The 24,896-nt window shown below is 37.1% G+C and overlaps 1 protein-coding gene across 1 annotated transcript; it reads right to left on the bottom strand.

Annotated features, from left to right (window-relative positions):
* SNAPC1 (small nuclear RNA activating complex polypeptide 1) lies at positions 1–23,327 on the bottom strand. The gene is made up of 10 exons (XM_007471702.1): positions 23,200–23,327; positions 20,664–20,823; positions 20,360–20,500; positions 19,832–19,936; positions 15,199–15,357; positions 13,600–13,668; positions 12,825–12,887; positions 9,566–9,716; positions 3,466–3,564; positions 1–651 (listed from the first exon to the last, which is right to left on the bottom strand). Exons 1-10 carry the CDS (start codon positions 23,325–23,327, stop codon positions 599–601), a joined length of 1,128 nt encoding a protein of 375 aa, XP_007471764.1. The 3' UTR covers positions 1–598.
* Positions 23,328–24,896: the final 1,569 nt, after the last annotated feature.

Here is a 24,896-nt window from a genome sequence, read left to right as displayed (position 1 = left end):
AAACAAGCACAAAAGAATACTTGATTGATTACAGAAGTAGAAACGGAGCTTCCTAAGTTATCAATCACATAAGTTACTGACCATATAAGTTTCAAACATTAAAAAAATAAAGCAAACAAGGCAAAAACTTTATTGCACTTAACAACGTAATATATAAAATAGTTAATATACATCATAAACAAACATTACCAAACTAGATATAAAATAATTAGCCATTTACATATAATAAACATTAATATTTCCAGAAAAAAGATTTTAAATAGAATAGTTAACACTTCCAGAACTGTACTAAGATAGTATAATAGCACAAAAAAGTTGTAGGAAATAGCAATAATCTGCAAATAACAGAATTATTTCTATTACATTCTAAATCCAAATTTTATCATTTATGCATATTTCACAGAAGATGTTAAAATTAAATTTTAGAGTAATACTCTAATTTTTTTGTACTTTTATTCTAGAACTATATTAAAGTATTGACATTTCAAAGAAATACCTACAGCTTCCCAGAAGAATTATTTTTAATACTGGCAGTCTTCCTGTTCAATACACAAAATATAAATCTTTTCTTCTGTCAGAAAGCTCAAAATTAAGTACTCTACACCAGGCTCTTTGTTCTGTGTTTTCTTCTCCTCTTGGGTGCAGTGAACTCTAAAGACAAAAAATTAAGAAGCCTGTCAGGTCTAAAAAATATAATACTTAATTGATAACACACAATTAAACTATATAGGTTGGCATAATAGTAAGAACACCTTCACAGCAAAGATACAAGAAATCTTAAACCTGACATATACATGACTTTTATCCTTCAAAATGATACTGCAGTTGTAAACTTACTACTGGAGATCCTAATCACCCTAAATGCTACTTGATAATAAGCTACTCTGAGGTTGTTTCATAGGGGTATGCCCTCCCTATAGTTAGCATGGGCCCAGTACGCCAGAACTGAAAGGTATCTGGGCCAGTGCTAAGAGAAAGTGACTAAGATTTCAATTGCTTTCCAATTAAACCTGAAAATGTAACCCAAAACAGCAGTACCATACATCTTTTTGGCTACCATGGCAGATGCCATGACCAACACTCAAGTAAGTGTCCATCTAGAAACAGCTGTGAACCTAAAAGTTACTGATCATTAAAAACAAAGCAGGGCTTCCCCGGTGGCGCAGTGGGTGAGAGTCCGCCTGCTGATGCAGGGGATGCAGGTTCGTGCCCTGGTCCGGGAGGATCCCACATGCCGCGGAGCGGCTGGGCCCGTGAGCCGTGGCTGCTGAGCCTGCGCGTCCGGAGCCTGTGCTCTGCAACGGGAGAGGCCACAGCAGTGAGAGGCCCGCATACCACAAAAAAAAAAAAAAAAAAAAAAAAAAACAAAGCAAATAACAGAAGACACAAAAACATGAAAATTATGGAAGACGTAAAAGAAAGGAATATTCCCCTCCAATGAAAACTGAAAGGAGAGTGACAGGAAAAGGAATGAGAAAAGACAAAGAAAAAATTAAGAAGAAAAAGAAAATAGATTCCTGGAAAGAAGCGGCAGCAGGCCAAGAGAATGATGTCCAGAGTAAAGCAAGTCAGAGGCCTGGAGGAGACTTCCTTTAAGAAGATGACACTGATAAAATACCTAACGTGCTCGAGTGTTTCAAGGGGAGATTTATACACTGAGGGAGAGTTTGGGGGGTAAATTAGTGATAAATACATAAAGAAACAAATTAATAAGGCAAAAAAATTATTAACTCTTTAAGGCAAACAATAAGTGTTCCGATTAAGGGAGAATCATAGTATATATCACATGGCCCTGATGCTAATAATGTTTTGTAAAATGCTGAATACTGATATAACTAAAATAATAACCATATTGAGAGGGTGGGTGATAGGAAGTATCATGTGTTTGGATTGGGAGGTAAAGAATACATAAAATTATTATACTGTAACATCTTTGTATGGTGACAGATATAACTAGACCTGTCACGGTGGTCTTTTTGTAATGTATAGAAATATCGTATCACTAAGTTGTGCACCTGGAACTAACATAGTGATGTAGGTGAACTATACTTCAAATAAGAAAAAAAAGAATATATTAAGGAGAACTAAATCCTTGCCTCCCTCAATAGATAATTCATAGAACTGAAACATGAATAAGTGACAATATAAACATGTTATTTAGAAACATGGAGATCAATACCAAAATAATTATAAAAGAGTTGTCTCTAGGGAATAAAAAATGGGAGTCAGAGTCAGAAGTCTGTGGTAATGAGTATTATAAAACTGTTAATTGTTAAGTTCTGTGCTTATGTAATTATGATTTAATAAAAACCAAATTTTTAAAACTCACAAGCTGATAGATTTTAGAATGGGACTGGCCAGGCAGCCATAAAGGTATACATGTGTTTGATTGTTTACTCACAATAAAAGCTACCAGACAAAACTAGAAAGCAACTACAGTCTGAAACTCACAAGACTATAAAGGACCGTTTTATGCTGACATAAGCAAATCACAGAAGCAACTCAGATTTCTGAAGGAACAAATACTCTCTTTTAATTGTCTTTGTCTTCTATATGTTTCCATAGCACCCTGTTTCTTTACTACAAGGTACTGTGTTGTTTTTCTGCACACTAAACTGTAAGGTCCTCTGGGGCACAGACTGATCTGATTCATTAAACAGTAGTTACTTAGGTCCACTTTGATCTACACTCACTGTGATCAAAATAAAATGGTTCTTAAACTCTTCTACTATATATCTTTATATTCCCATACCTACCTAAGCACTTGAAACAAAATAGGCACTCAATAAATGCTTGCTGAATGAATATAGCACCAAAATGAAAAAAAAGTCATTAGGCAGATTCTTAATATACATTATGTTCATTATCATTGATGAATTACCAATTATCAAGCCTAGCCTGCTATGTATAACTTATTCTGTACATTACTGTAATTATTACTAGAGATAATAATTATTTAAACTATTGTTTAACAAATACTACAAACAAATTAAGATCACAGCAATGCAAAAAGATGTAGCTATTTTAATTCATGTTGTGCAATTTACCCCTTAGTTACAATCATCTCATAGGTGAAAATTTTACATTTACTAGAATTTGAAATTAAGTATTTTTTAACAATAAAATCTTTAAAAAAGTTATATACAGTAATTCACATGTTGTGACCTTTGCCCTTTGTTAGAAATACACTTCAGACACCATCACGATTATGGATATTCATTTACTAATAACGATATTTTCCCTATCCTTCACCTCTCACCTGGACTGACCCCTGCCTCTCCATATCCACTCATTTACTGTATTATCACTTATTTTTAAGTGTCATGGTTAACGGTCTGATTAACGCTAAAATTCTCCAATGTACCAAAGTTAAAGCATCACAGGAATACATAGCCAACCGTCATGCTCTTTAAGGGTTCTACATGTTGATGCTCTGCAAGTAGTTTGATAAAATTTCATCTGTACCTGTTTCACTAAAACTTTCATTCTCCTCTTCCTCTTCTGTAATTACAGGCATACTCAGACTTAAAGATTTATCTTCCTTATGTACATTTTGCATGTCACCTGGAAATAGTTGAAAAAATGATTTTATATGAAAACAAAGAATGCTAATCTTTGAAAAAAAATTTTATACAAATAATGACATTATTATAATAACAAAAATTAGATATTTAAACTAAAAGCTAAAATTGTAATGGTAAACAGAAATATGCATATAAAACTACCTATCTTTTTAAAAAGTGTTAATAAATTTATAATATATTTATACCTATGTTTTGAAAACAGTCTCTAATCCTTCCATTAAAGTAAATAGAGGAAAAGGGAAGAAACAAAATTAGCCAAACATAGATATATTATTCAATCTTTATCACACACAGCATAGGTTATATCTGCAGACATCAGGGAATAATCAAGTGTATTACTTCAATTTTATTAATTAATCACCAATGTAATTCTAAAGTTAATAACCTTGTTTTTTTTTTTTTAAAGACTGATATGGATTTAATGACAAATATTCCATATTGGTTGCTGAACACCAGAATGCTGTCCAAGGAACCATCATTAAATAAAACAACCTGAAAATAAGGCAATTCTCACATACACAAGCGCGCGCACACACACACACACACACACACACACACACAAACCTGTCACTTTTAGGATCATTAAATTATTCACTATTTTAACAAACAGCTGTAAAATCACATTACAGTGAAGGAAAATGTACACAAACTTCAGAAACACAGTTCAGATTGTCTCTGAACACAGGTTCTTAATTTGTACTTTTTCACATACGTACAGCCTCCTGATCAAGAAGAGGCCACGTAATAGCCTTGTTTTTGAATGCAGACACACTTTCCTGTATCACCACATATGTTCTACAAGATATATTTCTCTTAGTCATAATTTGCCAGTAACTTTCCATTTTCCAAATCATTGGAGGTTTTATACATCAACTTTCTGTTGCTTGAAGGAATATCCTAATCAAATTATCAAACACCGTTTGTCCTATCAGGTCTCACTGAGCACATAACTTCCTTGTCCCAGTAGCAACCGCCCCGCACAGGCACTCTTTGTTCCTTATGCTTCTCCACAACACTTACACCACCTCATATCTTAATATATAATACATAGTAAATGTAAGCTTCACAAGGATAGACTCTGGTTTGTTTAGGTTGATGTATCCCCAGTACTTAGAAAAGTGCCTGCCATATACTAGAGCCTCAATAAACTATAAATCATCAAATATGGATTCAACTAACTTATAACACAGTATTTCACAGAGTATATATGTTAATAAGTACCTGCCAGCACAGGAGACAAGAAATTAAATGAAGATGAGTTTAAGCTTTCTGCACTGAACACATGTATTCTGGGATCTTAATGGGATGCAGATTTTATGGAATGAATAGATTGCTCTAGATGCAGTTGAGTAAACTGTAGCAATAAGCTTCCATTTTAAATGCAATTCAAACTTAATAAAATAATACCAATTTCCCATTAAGTTATTAAAATAGAATTTTACCTTTACTTGGAAGTCCTAAGTATTAGATACAATAATTTTTTTACATGATTTTTAAGATGACAGATAATATTTTAGGAAATCTATTTCTATATCTAATCACATTTTTGGCAGTGGGGGGGTGGATTTTGAACCTATAAAATTTTTCAGTTGTTCACAAGATTATAATCAGTACAATCTGCCTCAAATTACTAATATTGTTCTTTATAATCTTGTACCATGGCCATCCATATCAACTATTAATGATTTTTTAAGATCCACATTTACAACCTAACAGAATCTATCCAACAATGTCAAGGGAAGGATTTCTGAGTTAAAAACTGTCACTGAGAAAAAAAAACTTTCATCTAGTCACATGATGATTAACTACATTTTGAGATCTATTTCTACATTAAATGAGTAAGTTTAAAAAAGAAAATCAGGGCTTCCCTGGTGGCACAGTGGTTGAGAGTCTGCCTGCCAATACAGGGGACACGGGTTCGAGCCCTGGTCTGGGAAGATCCCACATGCCGTTGAGCAACTAGGCCTATGAGCCACAACTACTGAGCCTGCGCGTCTAGAGCCTGTGCTCCGCAACGGGAGAGGCCGCAATAGGGAGAGGCCCGCGTACTGCAAAACAAAACAAAAAAATGGGCCCCTCACACGCTGTACTTCCAACTACCTTGCCTCTTTTCATGCCAATCCCTCAACTTGCCTTAGTCTAAGGAATTATTGTTACATTTGTTAGTTTTTTAATCTTTGGAGTTTTCCTGATTACAAAACATATGGTTATCACATAAAAGTCAAACACAGAAATGTATGGACTTAGAAATTTCCCGTCCCTGAGAATTAATCATTGTTATATGCTTCTAGATTTCTTCAATGATATATATTGTACTTCTGTCTACATTTCTTTAATTGAAGTATAGTTGATTTACAGTGTTATGGTGTACAGCAAATTTATATATATATATACATACAAGCACACACACACACTCGCACATATGTACATATACATATATATACACACATATTGTTCTTTTTCAGATTCTTTTCCATTACAGTTTACTACAATATACTGAATATAGTTCCCTGTGCTATACAGCAGGACCTTGTGGTTTATCTATTTTATATTATAGTAGTTTTGCATCTACATATATATTTATTAACAAATGAATCATACTCTTCTTTAAAAAAAATTTTCACTAAGCAATGTATCAATATATTTTGGACATATTTTCATGTCAGTATATATAGAACTTTCTCCAGCTTTTTAATAACTGTAAAATATTCCTTTATATGGATTTTTCAACATTAAACATTTTTTCAATGTTAAACATTTGAGTTGTTAACAGGCTTTGTCAATAATCCTGCAATGAATGTCCTGTGTGTTTCTGTCACTTGTAAAGGATAAATTCCTAGAAACTGAATTGCTAAGTTAGAAGGCATGTCCATTTAAAACTGATTGATATCAACTGACAGATGACTTCAAACTGCTCTCTAAAAAGGATGTGCTAATTCATTCTCCCACTTAAATTCAGATTTTACCTCCTCGCACTTTCACTATCAACGGGTATTCAGTTACCTTTAATCTTTGCCAATATAACAAATGATGAAAATCATGTTTTAATCTACATTTCTTTCATTATTAATGAAATTAAATATCTCTTCATATGCATGGTAACCACATTTTGTTCATGAATTGCCTGTTCATGTCCTCAGCCCATTTTTCTAAAGGATGGTGGTCCTTTTCTTGCTAATTTATATACAGCTCTCCTAAAATTAAAAAGTTTAGCATTAATCTTATGTGCTGCGAATGGTTTTACAAGATCTTTTGCATTTTATGGAATATAAGACACCTCTTTTTGAAAAAACTATGAAATCAAAAATACTTTTCTACTTTGAGGAAATGAACTTTTAATTAAAGAGAAACTTTTTAGTAAGCACTTGAATCTTTTTTTTTTTTTGCGGTACACGGGCCTCTCACTGCTGTGGCCTCTCCCGTTGCGGAGCACAGGCTCCGGACGCGCAGGCTCAGCGGCCACGGCTCACAGGCCCAGCCGCTCTGCGGCATGTGGGATCTTCCCACACCGGGGCACGAACCCGTATACCCTGCATCGGCAGGCGGACTCTCAACCACTGCGCCACCAGGGAAGCCCAGCACTTGAATCTTTATTAAGATGCAGAATAACAAATTACCTCTGCTTCAGAGGAGCGACAAAGCTGGTTAGCTGGAATAGCTGAGTTACAATTAAGGATCTAATTCAGATCACATTTTAGTGTACTTTCTTTCTCATGGGTTAAACCCTCCCTAATACACCTAGGTAAATTCAATAACAAACCTCAGCCATCCTTAAAAGTTAATTTCAGAGTTTATGAAAATGTTTTCGGTAACTACATTAAGTAAAAATTTATGGCTAGTGAAAGAAGTGATATTTCATAAGTTATGTGTGTCCAACATTTCAGATGAAAAGGAACTTTCATTTAAGTTCTTTCCTAGCTTGCACTCGGCTCCTCCGTTTCAACCGCATAAAAACTCTTTTCCGGACGTTTAAGAAAGCAGCTTGACCAACTACCTCTCGGCTGCACTTTTAAGAAATAAGGTGGATAATTAATAAAAAAATGCTTGTGCAGGTTTCTAAACCTAAGTATCTTTGATACCTTAGAAAAAATCTACCAGAAGTTACTTTTTTAAATATGATCAAACTAATCAATCCTTTCCTCATGTCCTCTGTTTTGGTTTGGTTTGGGTTGAATTAATATATAATTAATTATATATAACCATTTTTGAATTAATATATAACCATTTTTAATGCAGTACAGAGCTAGGAGTTTGGATAAATGCATAGTTGTGCAAAATATTGAATACAGAACAATTCCATCACACCAAAAATTTCCCTTGTGCCCTTTTGCAGTCAACACCTCCCTCCACCCCCAGTTCCTAGCAACCAATGATCTTTTTTATGTCTCTGTAGATTCACCTTTTCCAGAATGTCTTATAAATGGAATCATATCGTATATAGCCTTTTCTGTGTCTCATTTCTGTCACTTAGCACAGTGCACTGAGATTCATCCATGTTATTATATGTATCAGTAGTGCCTTTATTCCTGAGTAGTACTGCACTGTATGGTTATACCACGGTTATACAATGACCAGTTGAAGATATTTAGGCTGATTGCAATTTTTCGCAATTATGAATAAAACTGCTATAAACTTTTGCATAGAAATTTTTGTGTGAATATAAGTTTTCATCTCTCTTGGGTAAATACCAAGGAGTAGGACTGCTGTGTTATTTGGTAACTATATGTTTAACTTTATTAGAAACTGCCAGTTTTCCAGAGTGACTATACCTTTCTGTATTCCCACCAGAAATATATGAAGGTTCCACTTGGACCTAAAACATTTATTATCTGGCCCTTTACAGAAAGTTTGTTGACTCCCTACATCTGGAGGATATTTTTTTAAATCAAGAATGGATGCTGGATTTTATCAAATGTGTTCTTGGGTAACTATTAAAATGAATTCACATTTTCCCCTTTAACCTATTTATATGGCAAATTATATTGATAGATTCCTAACTGCACCATCCCTGCATCTCAGAATGAATGTACACAGTCAAGTTGTTTTGTATCTGAGATTCTTTTGATACATAAAACTTAGACTATTTCATTAATACTTATAAGTGAGATTAGTCTAACACTTCTCCTCACAATATCTGCTAGCTCTGTAAAGAAAACTAAAAACATTCTCCTTCTGAAGTATTTCTTGATTATCCTTAACAAATGTGGTATCTCCTCCTCTGAATTCTCAATGCACTTCAAGCGTTAAGTTACAGAACTGATCATATCTGGACTGTATTAAAGGTATTTAACTTCAGTTCTCCCTCTGCTGCCTCAATATAGGAAAAAAATATGTTACAAGGCTATAACATATCTTCATATACTGCTACAGTGGCTCTGTGTTTCTTATATTAGGCACTAAATATTTACTATGTTTCTAATGCTCCTTTTTTTCCCCTGAGTCTGTTAATCAGATTCCAACTTTATGTATGGTGAACATATACTATTTGTGCAATGCTTAAAAATTAAACTTTTTGAGTATATAGTCATTTTTTTAAAAAAACAAATACCAAAAGTAATTTTATAGATAAACTATTTCAAGAGAAAAGCAGGTACAGCTTAGCTAGTGAAGCAAATGGAAAATACAGTTTATAGAATGTATTACTTATCATACCTTATTCTACACATAAGTTTGATTCACACACAAAAATTACTAATAAAGTATGATCTGGATAATTCTGGATTGATTCTATAACTATCTAACTGTATCACTTTGGACAAGTTATTTAACCTGTATGGGCCTAAATTTCATCATCTATGAAATGATGAATTTGATGACTCCTAGAGACCCTTTCAGTAGTAAGATTCCAAGAATCTAAGATAATTTATTTTTAATATTAAATCTCACAAGGTTTTTAAACAAGTAATCCTTTTTAATAAAACATGGTGAGAGGAGGTTGTAAATAAGACCTGTTTTCCCTTTTTTAAGTCTCAAAAACTGACCTCTGTTTCTGGAAGACATCTTCCCTCCTGCTGGTTTCAATGTCTCTTTGTTTATTCTCTTCCTAGTTGCTCTGGTTTGTCCTTGACTAGATGCAGAATCAGAGTCAGAAGAATCAAGTTTGACCTGACGATGCCTTCTTGACTTGGATGCCTAAATAGTTGCAAATCCAATTAATTACAATGAATCGCAAAATGAACCCAACTGACAGGTGATTTAGGGAACAACAAAACAGACAATCAAAGATGACGAAAGATTCACAGAAATACTTGTCATAAAGTACTTTACCATGATACTTGCTTGGTTAATACCTGTTACATGTATATACTATTTTAGCTTTACAACAGGAAGAGTTCCCTGCAGCTGTCATCCTCATCTGCCCAAACGGAGTTAAAACATCCTTGTTGGGTTAAACTGTTGCAGTTGCATGGCTGGGAAATGGAGGTGTAAAGGACAAGTACCGCCATTTTTACCACCTGATAACCTATTCTTTTCTTCTAACAACATTTTATTTTCCTTAGTTAGCACTATGTATTTCAAATGGAACTACTTTATGCCTGGCTCTACGTATGGCCATGTGGCCCCGATCTAGTCAAAATGAGTTTCACATTCCCAGGGCCACCATGATTTGTTCAGGGGTGGGTGTGTGATATGTGTCACAGCTGATATAACTCAATTTTAGAATTTTGTTTAACTATTAGAAAGGAAAATTCTCCCTTTCCACTGAACCTAAAGCTGGGAACATGCAAGGCTGGAGTTGTCACGAATCGCACCTGAAGGCAATGAAAGCAACATAAGAGGTGAGAAACAGAGGGACAGTCCAAGGACTTTTTAGTTACATCAGTCAATAAATTCCCTAATTTGCTTAAGCAGAGCCCTGACTACAGGAGTTTTCAATGAATGTCATATATGTGCTGCAGGTATTAACAGCAGTTTAAAAGCTACCATGCACTGTATGTTAATTATACCTCAATAATTAAAAAAACTACAACTATGCAATAACACACTCATAACAATTTATGGGGATTATAATTTAATTGTTTAATAATTTTTTAAGTATTTCATAACGTCTTAAGAAATACATTAAACAACAATTAACATATAATATGGAAATAGTTCTGGTTTAAATAAATTTGGAATAATTAATTTATTGTCCTTGATGCTTTCATTCAACAATATTTTGTACTCAATTTACTGTAGTACAGCAAATATACAACACTTAACTAATCTATAGTCACTTTTAATTTTTTCATTTATTCCTTTTTATTTCTACAACCAGAGAATGATAGTAGTTTCCCACAGAATAAAGTCATTTTTAGATTTATAAAAAAAAAAAAAAACAGAAAAAAATACGAGTTTATTGGTGCTCCTTCCTGAAACCCCACTAAAATGAGAGGAAAGGAATAAAAATGAATAAACTCACAAAACGGAGATAATAGGAAACAATGCAGTTGTAAACAAAACAACAAAATTTCGGAAGTGTAAAAGTGATGGCTGACTTAGAATGAAGAAATCTGAAATCTAACTGCCTGTATTGAGGAAGTCTACAAGGAAAGCTGGTCCAAGTGGATCAGGAATTGGGGTCATCAGAAGTGGGATAAAAAAATGGGTTATATGAAAAATCTACATAGGGAACAGTATCCCATTTAGCAGCCTCAAAGCTGAACTACTGACCTCTTCCTGTAGAAAACAGGAGGCTCGCTCTCTGGAGAGGCTAAACCAGAGAAGCTGAAGGCTTGAGGAAACCAGTATAGCTAAGGAAGGGGATAAAGCCTCTTACTAGAAATAGGTGGGTTGAGTGAAGCCTCCAGAAGGAACTGTGAGCCTGTTGGCAGATTCTCTGTAGGCACCCAGAACATTGGCAGCTGGGCTTATTTACCACTTTCCTCCCCCAGGCAAGGGAATGGAAGCCTGCTCTCTGGTAAAAATGACTAGATCCAAGAAAAGCATGGAGGCTAAAAAGCTGTAACTCCACATGACCTCTCTTAATGATCTGAGGATCTTCAAACGTTTGAAAAAAGCCAAGAAAATGAATGACAGAGAATAGAATAAACAAAAATAAAAACTCTGGGGAAAAAGGAGAAAACTTCAAAAAACTAAATAACATCCTCAAGCAGATAAGCATATTGCATCCAGAAAAACAAAAAGATAAAGAATACATTTTTTAAGTAAGAAAAGATTCAGAGAACAAGAAAAAAAATCTTAGTAATCAAAAAATATCAGCAGAAATAATAAAAATTCAATATAATGATTCAGAAGATAAAGTTTAAGAAATCTCTCTGGGGCTTCCCTGGTGGCGCAATGGTTGAGAGTCCGCCTGCCGATGCAGGGGACACAGGTTCGTGCCCCGGTCCGGGAAGATCCCATATGCCGCAGAGCGGCTGGGCCCGTGAGCCATGGCTGCTGAGCCTGCGTGTCCTGAGCCTGTGCTCCACAATGGGAGAGGCCACAACAGTGAGAGGCCCACGTACCGCAAAAAATAAATAAAGAAATAGTAAAAAAAAAAATAAATCTCTCTGAAAATAGATAAAAACAGAAAATAAAAATAAGAAAATAAAAAGAGCAAAACTGCAGTAAAGAATTCGATCAAAGAAACAATACAAAAATCCCTCAGAACTGAAGGCTATCAGATCAAAAGGATGTCCACCATGAGAGCCAAGGACAATGATGGAAAAAAGACCTCCACCAAGGTACATTATCATGAAACTCCAGAGCTCCAGGGATAAAGAGAAAATGCTAAAACCTTCCATGATCAGGAATACTAGAAACTGGAAGACAATAAAGAACAATGGCATCAAAATCCCAGGTAAATACCAGAAGAAATAAAAGAGAAAAAGGTGGGCTTCCCTGGTGGCGCAGTGGTTGAGAGTCCGCCTGCCGATGCAGGGGACACGGGTTCGTGTCCCGGTCCGGAAAGATCCCACATGCCGCGGAGCGGCTGGGCGTGAGCCATGGCCACTGAGCCTGTGCACCCGGAGCCTGTGCTCCGCTGCGGGAGAGGCCACGACAGTGAGAGGCCCGCGTACCACAAAAAAAAAAAAAAAAAAAAAAAGAGAGAGAGAAAAAGGTGAAGATGGTTGCCTCTTGAGATCAGAAGTACAGGGGCAGGAAGTGGTAGAGCAGGAGACTGCTGGATTATATAAACTTTACAGTATTATTAGTTAAAACTATGCACAAGTGTTACTTTGATGAAAAAATTAAAACGTGACTAAAAAAGCATCACATAAATTTCTAAATTACCTTATTAAAGAAATAACTTACCTGAACAAAAACTGAAAAGGCCCTTGATTTTATTTTCGCCAATGATTCTGCCCTTTCACTTCTCTGGAAGTAAAAATAAACAGGAAAGGGAAAAAGTTAAAACACACAAACACTGAGCGAAATTATGAATTCCCAAGTATTTTTTTTATCAGAAATAAGATTTGAGACAGAAGGTAGGGTAAAAGGAATTAACATTTATTGGACATATATTAAGTAAAGGCATATAAACATGCACTACTTTCTAACAGGTGCCATGATAACATCCCCATGGCTGTGGATTGTTTTCATTTAGGATTTAAGGAGGATATGAATGAAATTCCTGGTGACCAGGCCATTCCCTCCTCATCTTCCTATGCCCAAAGATGGCTCCTTGCCTCATGCACTAAGATGGATGAAAATTCTGGAGACAGAAAGCAGTAAATAGTAGCTTGTGCTCCACACTGGCTGAAAGGCTGAAAAGACATAGTATTACAAAAGCCTTACCCTGCCCCTGTCAGGACTGAGGACACCTTCCACCACCATCCTTCCTTCTCCCTGCTGAAAACTGTGAACATCCCACTCCCAACCTATAACTAATGTGGTCTTTCACAAGGTTTCCAGCAGAGAACAGGCTAGCCCATCATAGAACCCACGTTACAGAATTTTCTGAGATATGTATTAGAATACTGACCATGGGACATTATGGTTAATATACAGAATCACAGCCACACATAAAATGAAAAGAAGCTAACCAAACTATTGCCCCATAAGCAATCATATAGTGAGTTTTTCTGACCTCTGACTGTTGTGAATTTCCTTCACTCTTTTCTTCTCCATCTTTAGCTTTTGATTTTAAGGATAGATTCTGAAAGATCAAAAAAGTTATATTTACACATTTACAATTTAAACCAACTAAAAATTAACTGAAAATCAATTTCAGAACAATGAAAATCATTTACTTTAATTACTAAAAAACTAAAAGAATATTTCACAGTATCAAAACATGGTTCACCACCTGACATTAAGATCGTGGTTAGGTTAAAGAAGAGTTGCAAAATTCATCAAGAAAATACCTAAAGCCTCCTAACTAATGAAAGATGACATGCACTTTATGTGGTAGTGAGAAAGCTGGTTTATTCTCCTTTCCTTCAGGTTTTCGAAGGTCTTAGTAATGCTCATTAAAGAGAGCTGTTAAAAGACAGCACTACAATAGATGTTTACGTTAAGTGCCTAAGTCATTTGTGCAACCCATTTGTAGCACTTAAAGTATTCAAACATTCTAAAATGTGCTCTCATTAAAATAAATGTCCAGAGAGGAAGCAAATTATTTCCTTCTTCACAAGGCTGTTATCTCAACACTTTCCTTGTTTATCTTTTCTAAAATTGAGTTTTGAGCCATCTCCGTTTATATAAACCAAAAAGTAGCAACGAATCACTCTGAAAAATGCTATATAATAATGCCTATCTAGCATTTGTGAAAATACTAACACATTATCAAACACATAGTAAGTAATCAGAAATTACTTACTTTCTCCTAGAAGTATTTAGTAAAATTAGATGGAGTAGTGGTTTCAAAAGTAAATTTAGCAAGGCTGGTCTTCAGGTTTCCAGAGTAAAAAAGTTTCTCTACCTGAAAAGGCTAATATGGAATATGGGCAGTTCTAGCATCAGTATTTGGATCAGAAAACTAAATGGAAGACTTGTATTGATGCGATTTGTAAATGGATAAAGGAAGGCAGGTAGAGCACGTGAGAAGCAGAAAGCACATGCTCTGTCACAATGGGAGAAGCCATCCCATCACTCAAGTCTAGCTGTCCACTGCCATGCAGCAAAGTAGGACCAGTGTTACCAAACCTCTCACTTTTAACAGAAGTTGGATGTCTGGAATTCTAAGTTAAGTCCACAAATATTTAAATGTTGGTAATTAATTCAAATTTTTTAAATATTAGGAACAATGCTATGCAAAGAAAAAAAAAAGTATGTGCAGGATTTGGCCCAAAGACTGCCAATGTGTAACCTCTGGAGAATGCTAAATTATAAAGATTATAACAAATCCATGGTACACCAAGACAATTTATTCCTCTATAATTATGTATACTACATAGTGTATGTGTGTGTGTATAATGGATATTATTTAGCTATATATTATATAATTACAATTAATTATAATTATTTAATAATATGCTATATAATTACATATAAAATCCATTTGTAAGATTAAATAAGATCACATGGCTAATAACTGGCAAAGCTGATACTAAAAAAGCAAAGCACTCCAGATCTTAGCTTCACAGGAGGTAGCCACTAAGCAAGGCTGCCTCTCAATGTCCTCAGTCACGTATAGCCAGTCACATATGATGCAAATGCAAAGGTGACATATCAAACAGTTACAAACCTTTCTGTCTTTGTGCCATTGCTGATGCTCCAAAACTATGTTCTTGATATTGTCAAAAAAATCATCCTTTATCAAGCTGAGGGCTTTGTCTGGATTGGATCTATCAGCTGAAATTATATGTTTCATTCTCTGATAATGGTCATGAACATTCAGCATTTCCTAAAAGTGGAACAATGAGTCCTTTAATTCAGTTTTCAAGGAGAAACTTAAAGGCAAAACCAGAACAAAATAAAATCACCTTCCAAAGTGACAGAGTTGAGAAGGAATAACATACTACAGTACATTGAAAATGATAAAATTATGCAAACTAGTACAACATTATTAATGAAGAGTCTGCTTTCCAGAAGTATGGAATCATTGAGTTCAACTCAACAAATATCAGGCAATACACACTGTATGCAGAAACGATGGGGAGAGACTAGTTAACATAAGATTGCATTCCTGGATGTAATAAAAATTATTTATAGTATAGCATACCTTTAAGTATTACTCATGATAACTAAGATCACATTTTTATTTCATATTGTCACATGAAGGATATTTACACAGTTCTTTATGCTCAGCTGGAAATTCCTATCTAATGACTCTCTCCCAATCCTCCACAGAGATGGGCTTGACGTTCACAAATCTCAAAGCTCTGTGCCTGTCCCCATAAGCTTCCTCATTACCTCAGTGATAAGATTCAAGATTAAACGAAATAGTGATTTATGACACCATCTGAGGCATCATTTATTAGACCTTCCTCCCCCAGAAAACTCCAGACAAATGGGCAGGTATACAGGGTAAAGAGAAAGGTAGCATAAATATGGCAGGCGGACTTAAGAATCACATAAAACCAGCACTGGGACTTGGTTCACAGACCAGCAGAGAACTATCCATCACAGATGGTCAACAACCTCTGAGTCATCCCCAAGATAGGCTACTCAATGCACTTCTAGGAGATTTTGATGGACTCGATCGATATCTGTTCAAGGAATTCAAAACTGCTCAGGAGTGGTGAGTGCTCACATATGCAGCATCTTCAACGGGGAAGAGTGTCCAGACACGGGAAGCCCCTAACTTTTTACATGGTACAATGTGCTATATTCCCATTATTTTACATGCACTACAATACAGGGCAAAGACCACTAGCTGGACCTGGTTTTGAGCCTGAATTCCGTCACTTGCTAGATTGTGACCCTGAGCAAATCCCTCAGTCTAAGAATCACGTTCCACATATGTACAAAATGAAGTAACAACGCCTAATGCATCGTTATTAGTGAGCTTATACAAGTGGAAGTATTCTGTATGATGTAAACCACTATACAAAATCAAAGGATTAAGAAATAAAAGACAGTGCATGGGCTTTGGAGCTTTACACACCTGGATGTTCAAATCCAGTGTCTGTGTCTTACTTTATGCAAATTACTCAACTTCTTGATCCTCAGTTTCCTTGTTTTAATTTTTATTTATTTATTTACTCTTTTGGCCATGCCACACAGCATGTGGGATCCTAGTTCCCTGACCAGGGATCAAACTCGCGCCCCCTGCAGTGGAAGTGCGGAGTCTTAACCACTGGACTGCCAGGAAAGTCCCTCAGTTTCCTTGTTTTTAAAACTGGGAAAATACTATCTCTTCTGCAGGGTTATTATGATGATTGGTGAGATAACATACAAAAAACATTCAGCATAGTTCCTGGCACATGGTGAATACTGAAAATGTAATGCCATTATTATAATTGTAAATATAAATGAAGAAACAGATTCAAAAGTGAAATGATTTGCTAAAGGTCATATTTAAGTAGCAGAGTTGGAATTAGAAGGCAGATGCCTTAAAAAAATTGTAATTATGTATGGTGATGGATGTTAACTAGATTTACTGTGGTCATCATTTGGCAATATATACAAATATCAAATCCTTATGTTATACACCTGAAACTAATATAATGTTATATCAATTATACCTCAATTTTTTTAAAAAATCAGATAATTTGATTCAATATCCTATTCTCTTGTTTTATTACACCTCCTTAACCACAAATGAGCGGCAGAATCATGACCAGAATTCAAGTATGCTGACATGAAGACTTTATAGCATTTGTAGGCAGTAGAAGGAAAATAGAAAAGTATTAAATTTAGGGATTATCAGTGAAAATGGGTCATGGGCTATGCTAGGACAGGACAAATAAAGCCAACACAGGTACTGAAGGAAAAGGCTACCAAAGATAAAGATGCCAGATAAAGTCAGGATGACTTCACACAGACTACTCCATTCCTAGAAGCTTCTAGGAATAGGCATTTCATAGCCTTGCCCTTCTGACCCTCCTCTCAAATCACCCTAAAAGAATATGGATTTGTGCATCACCCCAGCTCTGTTCTCTAAAATCTCCCATACCTGCTTGCCGACATATACAATTTATTTAACAGAGGAATCTTTAATTCAACACATTGTAGTAAAAGAGCTTAAAATGAAAAAAAAAAGTTTAGCAATGCATGTGGAAAAAAATTAACATTCTGCCACTAAATTAGTCAACAATCAAAAATTACAACCAACTGGGTTCAAATCATCTTTTTTTCATTGGGAGAATACTGATAAGAACATCTTACTGTTATAGAACATTCTCTGCCTCTCTCTTTATAATCCACATCAGTACTTCTTGGCAAATCCTTTCTGGTATCCCAACATCTTTCACTCTCCGCGACGGCTATTCCAAACTTTCTCAATTCTTGGTTCTGGCAGGAGGCCTCTTAAAGTTCAGGCTATCGAGCCTGTTTGCCTTCTACTTCTCTTCTTCACAACCAATTATAGGAATCCATTTTCACCTCCTCCCCTAAGGTTTCAAAGGAAGAAGTGCCTTCTCCTGCTCAAGGCTAATCTCTCCACCAGGCTCTTGGTCACAGACCCACCACCTCACAGCAGGGACTGTGCTGCTTCTCTTCTACACAAACCCTCCTTCTAACTGGCTCCTTACCCCAAACCTAAATATACACTCTAAGTCTCTCCAATCTCTAAAACTTCTAAATGATTCCCCTCTGCCAAAAAGACAAAATACAAATTCCCTCTATTACACAAAGTTCTTTTCTCACATTTACTTTCCTACATAATCTTCTCCCACCTCTTTCTTGCTCAGCTGCTAGAGGGCAAAGATCCTAATTCTTGTTATACTTCACGAGATGTCTGCAAATGATATATTTCCAACCCCAGTCCCAGCTCAGACAAGGTCTTTGCTATCCAACAAATAGGCACTGCAGCCATACAGAACCTTAGCTCCACCACTTCCTAATTTAATGTCTCTGTGCCTCAGTTTCCTCAACTTTAAATCAGGGATAAAAACACCTACTTTTAAAAAAATTAACAAAAAATTTAAAATTGTTTAAAACACCTAATTTGCAGGGATGTTGTTAAGGAGTAAAATAATATACACAAAACATCTTGTAGAGGTCCTGCACTATACCATATCTTTAGATATTTAGCAAACAATTTCCCTCTAACTGAGTAATTCTTACTATTTTGGAGGACATGAATACCTTTGCGAATCTGAGGATAGAGTACCTAACCCTAACCAAGCGTCCATACATATAATAATTTTCAATACAATTTAGGGGGGAAAGGGATCCATGAACCTAAATCAATTTGGTATCTGAATTAGAAAATCATAGATGCAACCTAACGGCTGAAGTTATTAGAACATGGCAGCACCCAGAACACAGAGAAACATTTGAGCAAATCAAAGATCTGATCCCTCTTTCATTCCTGATATAGGAAAAGACTGAACAGGGCTCGGGGAAAAGCAGTAACATTTACTAAGAAGAGTCTATTATGTGCTATAGGCCACACTCAGCACTCTTCAGGTACAAGTCGGTCTCGATTCTTACAACTGGATGAGATAAGGGTTGCAATCCTCATATTAAAGAGGGGGAAACTAAGGCTCAAAGAAATGAAAAACACATGACTAAGGCCCCCACCTGCTCGTGCTCACTCTGCGCACTCTGTGTACGTATGAATCCATTCTTTTGAAAAGAGAATGGACCACTGATCAGAAGGCTGCAGCCCTTTAGTGAGGTTTTGTTTTAACCTCAGGGCAACATTTCCACTCAGGTAAAACTCTGTATCACTACTTATCAATGCAAAAGAAGATTTTTCTCAACACTGCACAACTCAAATAAAATACCAAAATATATTAGATGGAAAAGCTGTTTTAAGACCGTACCCCTTATCCATTATTCTTGACTTCAAACTTTTGTTTCATCGAAATAGCTTCACTGTTTTCAGTGGTGGGTTTTTACACAAGCATTGTAAAAAGGAACTTAGGAAATGAACACATATTATTAAAAAAATGTCACTAAATTCTTGTTTTATGACCTATCTAAAGTCAAATACAAATGGTGGTTTCAGTATTTGAATCTAAATATCCTTAGTCCAAGACAAGTTTTCTACATCTTTCTGTTTCTCACTGTGTTTCAAGATTTATTCCAGAAATTTTGATATATTTAGGATGTAATATTCCTGACACTTTAGAGAAAGTAATAGCATTCTATGATTGGTTAAAAGCATTAGAAAAATTTTCAGTATCCAGAAGATGAAGGTATAACCTCAATATGTAGTTAATAAAACAATTTTTTAAAAAAATTCAGGAACATAAGAACAAATTTACCTCTAATACATCAGAAGTGATAAGTTTCATTACATGATCACTTGGGTCCTTAAAGTCTTCAGTAACTTCAGCTCGTTGAATTTTTTTCTTCATTCTGTATGACAGCTAAATAATAATGAATGTCTTTAAAATAGACGTCTTTTATAAGATATACTTTAAGTACTGAAATAAGTAAGCCAGCAGCAAAAACTGTCTATCAGTAAACATGGATGAAAAAAAAAAGCAGCTCTAAGTATATATTTATTAAATAATCCATGTTTCAAAGACTGTTAGACTTTTGAAATAACGCAACTTGTGGGATTTTAGTTCACCGACCAGGGATTGAACCCGAGCACTCGGCAGTGAGAGCGCGGGGCCCTAACCAATGGACTGCCAGGAATCCCCAACACTGTTTCCTATTTTAAGAAGCCTTTCTTCGAGTATTGGAAACTAAATAATAGTCTTTCCACTTTCTGGAGACTTAGGTACTTCACGGACAATAAAGCATAATTTCCCATTTTGAGAAACAATCTATTTTACATAACATACCAATGTAGGCATTGCTGTAAAGTGAAATGCTCTGTCTAGTCGTAGCTTCCTAAAAATATAAGCTGCATCAAAATGTTGTGCATTTATCAAATCTTGCTGAAATTTTAAAATTTCATCCCAATCCTTCACGGCAACTCTAATCTGCAAACAAGAGGAATAAAAAAGTTGTTAGTAAATGTAAATCTTTTTTCACAAATGTATTATAATTTTGAAGCACTGGCATTTCTACTTAAATCAGTTGGTTGTGAAAATATTGTACCTGTTTCATATTTCTGCTGGAAGAAAACAACTCACCGAATATTACCTTTTGTTTTGGTTGACACAGTTGGGTGTTATATAATCCATATAGCAGATACAAAGCACAAACTCTGATTTGGAAGGTGTATGGAGGTAAAAAATATCGCCAAGCCAAAGCCAAAGCTTCCTTTGTAAACGTGTTCTTTTCTAAGTTTCTCATTCTACCGCTAGAAAACAAAGAGAAAATATATTATGGCTGTGAAAAAAAATAACAGATCAGGTATATACTTGTTTAAATAGCAGCTGCTAGAAAGTGGATGGGCATTCCACATCTGATTCTTTCATGATTTAAGCACGAAGACCTAATTTTCTGCTGTGCTTCTTACACTGAGACACTAGGTAAACATGATGCATCTTCCTAAAGCATCAAATTTATTGCTGAATTGGGAGCAAAGGGAGTGGGGTTATAAATTATCACTGGTTAATAATTTAAAATATTTAATATATAAAATAACCATGGTAGGGGCTTCCCTGGTGGCGTAGTGGTTAAGAATCCGTCTGCCAATGCAGGGGACGCGGGTTCGTGCCCTGGTCCGGGAAGATCCCACATGCCCGCGGAGTGGCTGGGCCCGTGAGCCATGGCCACTGAGCCTGCGCTCTAGAGCCCACGAGCCACAACTACTGAGCCCACGTGCCACAACTACTGAAGCCCGCGTGCCTAGAGCCCGTGCTCCGCAACAAGAGAGGCCAACACAACGAGAAGCCGGTGCACCACAACGATTAGCCCCCGCTCACCGCAACTAAAGCCCGCACATAGTAACGAAGACCCAAAGCAGCCAAAAATAAATAAATAAATATTAAAAAAAAAAAAGAAAGAAAGAATTGGGGTAACCCCAGAAAATTTCTTCTAAACTACCACTTGTCCCAAGAGGGATACAGTGAAAGATCATGGGTTTCAGAAACAGTAAGACACACTGGTTTCAATATCTACTCTACCACCTAGTTGTGTGATAATGGAGAAATTACTTAACCTTCTTAAACCTCAATTTCCTCATCTATAAAACAAGGATAATTACTGATCTCAGAGTTGTTCTATGGATTAAATACAGCTATAAATGCATTACATTTACTACCATTAAAAAAAATTAGTTCCTCTCCTTTCATTAACTGTACAACAAACGGTTCTCCATTCTCCATCCCCTACAATGTACAAACTACACAGGTAGTTATTTTACATCGACTAAGAGAAAAGAGAGAACGTTTACATTTTATTCAGCAAAACACAGAGTTTTAATCACAAGGACTCATTCATTCAACTTTTAGCCTTTTCAATATTGTAAGTATTATGCTAATGGAACACCAGATTCATCCAGTCACTGTCCTCACGGAGCTCAATCTAGTGGAAGGTAAATTTAAAAAGAATAATAATAACAGTGAATATTTATTGAGCACTTAGAGTGCACTTACCATATAATCACAGTTAGTGGACTCTGATCAAATTCAGGCAGTTGGACTCCATAATCTATGCCCTTAACCACTACACATACTGCCTTCTGAACTACACACTTATAATAAAATGTGGTTAAGTCAAGAGATAGGTCTTCCCTGGTGGCGCAGTGGTTGAGAGTCCGCCTGCCGATGCAGGGGACACGGGTTCGTGCCCCGGTCCGGGAAGATGCCACATGCTGCGGAGCGGCTGGGCCTGTGAGCCACGGCCGCTGAGCCTGCGCGTCCGGAGCCTGTGCTCCGCAGCGGGAGAGGCCACAGCAGTGAGGGGCCGCGAACCGCAAAAAAAAAAAAAAAAAAAAAAAATGTCAAGAGATAAAATAAGCACAAAGTGCTACAGGAGAAAGAGAACATGAACACCTTATTTAGTCTAGAAGGGCAAAAGAAGCCTTCCCTGAGGAACTGTCATGTGAGCTTAAACCTGACTGAAGAATAAGGTAACCAGGCAAAGGGAGCTGACGGTAAAGCTCTAGGCTGAGGAAACGCCTGTAGAGGGTCGCGTGCAGACGCTGCAGCAAGAAAGCGAGTGCATGGAGTGGACTGGTAGATGAAGGTGCAGCGATGGGCAGAGGCCAGTCACGAAAGGTCTTGCCAGCCATGTTAGGGAATTTGAGCTGCACCCCAAAGGCAATGGAAACCACTGAAGAGTGGGAAGCAAGGATGTGACGTGAGCAAATTTGCACTTTAGAACTTCGGCGGTTGTGTGAAAAATGAATTCAATCATGCAGGGTTTTCTCTTTGCTTGTGTTTGTTGTTGTTTTCAAACATGGAGTTCTAAGAAAACGAGACTAGAGGAGGGCAAAAGATGGTGACCTAGGTCCGGGTGAAGCAATGTAAGAAGAGTTTAGAAGGGCGGCCAAGGAGAGGCATACGTGTTCGGGAGGAGGCCGCAAATGGAAGGAACCCAAGCCAACGAAATCGCCCGGGGAAGCGCGCGGCCGAGTACCGGTGAGAGCTCAGGGGAGATGGAGGCAGTGTTCAGAGACTGCCACTTTTCTCAGCCCTTCCCAGGTGCGGCGAAGCGAAGGGGAAGGAAGAAACCTATCACGCCGCCTCTGAGCGGGGAGGCAGGCGGGTAGTGAACAAGAAACACCCACCAGAAGATGGTCCCGAACTTCATACTCCTCCAGAGGTCGGTGAAGTCCTCGAAGCGCACGCTGTCCATCTCCTGGAAGCGGCTGAACAGCGCCTCGCAGTCTGCCTGCAAACCTGCAGGAGCCCCCATAGCTGCAAAGCTGGGACGCCACGCGCGGTCCAGCAGTCGAGGAAACCAGGCTCTGAGCACCGCCCCCTACGACAGGACGCACACACCCTCCGTGATATCCGGCCCCGTGACGTTACATCCGGCCCCGGCAGCTCCACCTCCAGCCGGGTCCGCCCAAGACTGCGCGATGTTAACTGGCCTTGCGTTGTCGCATTTGCTCTTAGCAGCTCAGCTGTCTTAGAGGAGAAAGGTGGACGTGTTTAATTTCAGTAGAGAAGTTTACATCTCAAGTGGCCTGTGAGCCCAAGAAGGATTTTAGGTCAACGTGAGGCTAGCTTATACAAATCGATATTACCCTTACTGTCCCTCTCGTTTAAAGTAATCCTAGAGTGACAGAAGTCAAGTTTTACAGCTAAGGAGGAAAAATTCCTAACCTCAAACCACGCTCACGGGGAAAGAAGATCTAAAGAGGGTTTACTGAGAAGCAGACTGGACTAATTATCTTACAGTCTGTACTCACATAATACGGTGCTTAATGTGTGGCTCTCTCGTTGTATCGCTGACAGTCTTCTGCAGCCACTCTTGAGAAGCTTTGTAAACATCTCCCCAGCACCACCACAATCTAGCACAGTACTTAGCAGAAAGTACTGTATCGGCTTTATATATACTTAATTGATTATTTGGTTGAATTGGTCTTGTGTGTACACACCATCTCCTAGCTTCTCTAAGGAGCTAGCTATCAAGTAGTATTTTGTACCTTTCACTATTTCTCTGATTGCATGTCATGCTATTCTTATTCTTTAGGAGAGATATCCAAGAATCACAAGGGCTTTCTGTATGTAGATGAGGTTCAACTCACTTAACTTTCCTGATATTGATCTTTTTTTAAAAAAAATTTTGTGTAATATGCATTACAGGAAAACTTACGTAACATGTCTGAGTAAAAAGCATAGCAGGAATACAAACACGTATGTACCTTCTACCTGTATAGGAACCAGAACATGACCAACACCCATCACATCAATCTCTAAATTCCTCCTCTAACCTATTCTCCTGCCTCTGCCATTAGTTTGGTAATGACCACCTTATTTTGTTTCCCATTCTCTTGTAAATATTTCATCACACGTGTACGGATCTCTAAACAATATATTGTTTAGTTGTGGTTGATTTTGAACTTTATTAAAATGGTATTGCAATTTCTTTTTTTCTTTCTTTCTTTTTTTGCGGTACGCGGCCTCTCACTGTTGTGGCCTCTCCCGTTGCGGAGCACAGGCTCCGAACCCGCAGGCTCAGCGGCCATGGCTCACGGGCCTAGCCGCTCCGAGGCATGTGGGATCTTCCCAGACTGGGGCACGAACCCATGTCCCTGCATTGGCAGGTGGACTCCCAACCACTGCGCCACCAGGGAAGCCCCCTCATTGTAGTTTTGATTTGCATTTCTCTAATAATTAGTGATGTTGAGCATCCTTTCATATGTTTGTTGGCAATCTGTATATCTTCTTTGGAGAAATGCCTGTTGAGGTCTTCTGCCCATTTTTGGATTGGGTTGTTTGTTTTTTTGATATTGAGCTGCATGAGCTGCTTGTAAAT

This window comes from Lipotes vexillifer, unplaced genomic scaffold (genome assembly GCF_000442215.2).
Source record: "Lipotes vexillifer unplaced genomic scaffold, Lipotes_vexillifer_v1.1 scaffold531, whole genome shotgun sequence".
NCBI classification, from domain to species: domain Eukaryota; kingdom Metazoa; phylum Chordata; class Mammalia; order Artiodactyla; family Lipotidae; genus Lipotes; species Lipotes vexillifer.
The sequence above is the reverse complement of the archived record's forward strand: the minus strand, read 5'-3'. Positions and strand labels throughout refer to the sequence as shown.

Bases quoted from the DNA above. Each gene is read 5' to 3' on its own strand.
- SNAPC1 (XM_007471702.1), bottom strand. From the start codon at position 23,327: ATGGGGGCTCCTGCAGGTTTGCAGGCAGACTGCGAGGCGCTGTTCAGC. The intron at 12,888-13,599 runs GTCAGAAAAACT...TTTTACTTCCAG, and splicing joins GAAATTCACAACAGTCAGAG to AGAAGTGAAAGGGCAGAATC. The intron at 9,717-12,824 runs GTAAGTTATTTC...GCAACTATTTAG, and splicing joins CCTTTTCAGTTTTTGTTCAG to GCATCCAAGTCAAGAAGGCA.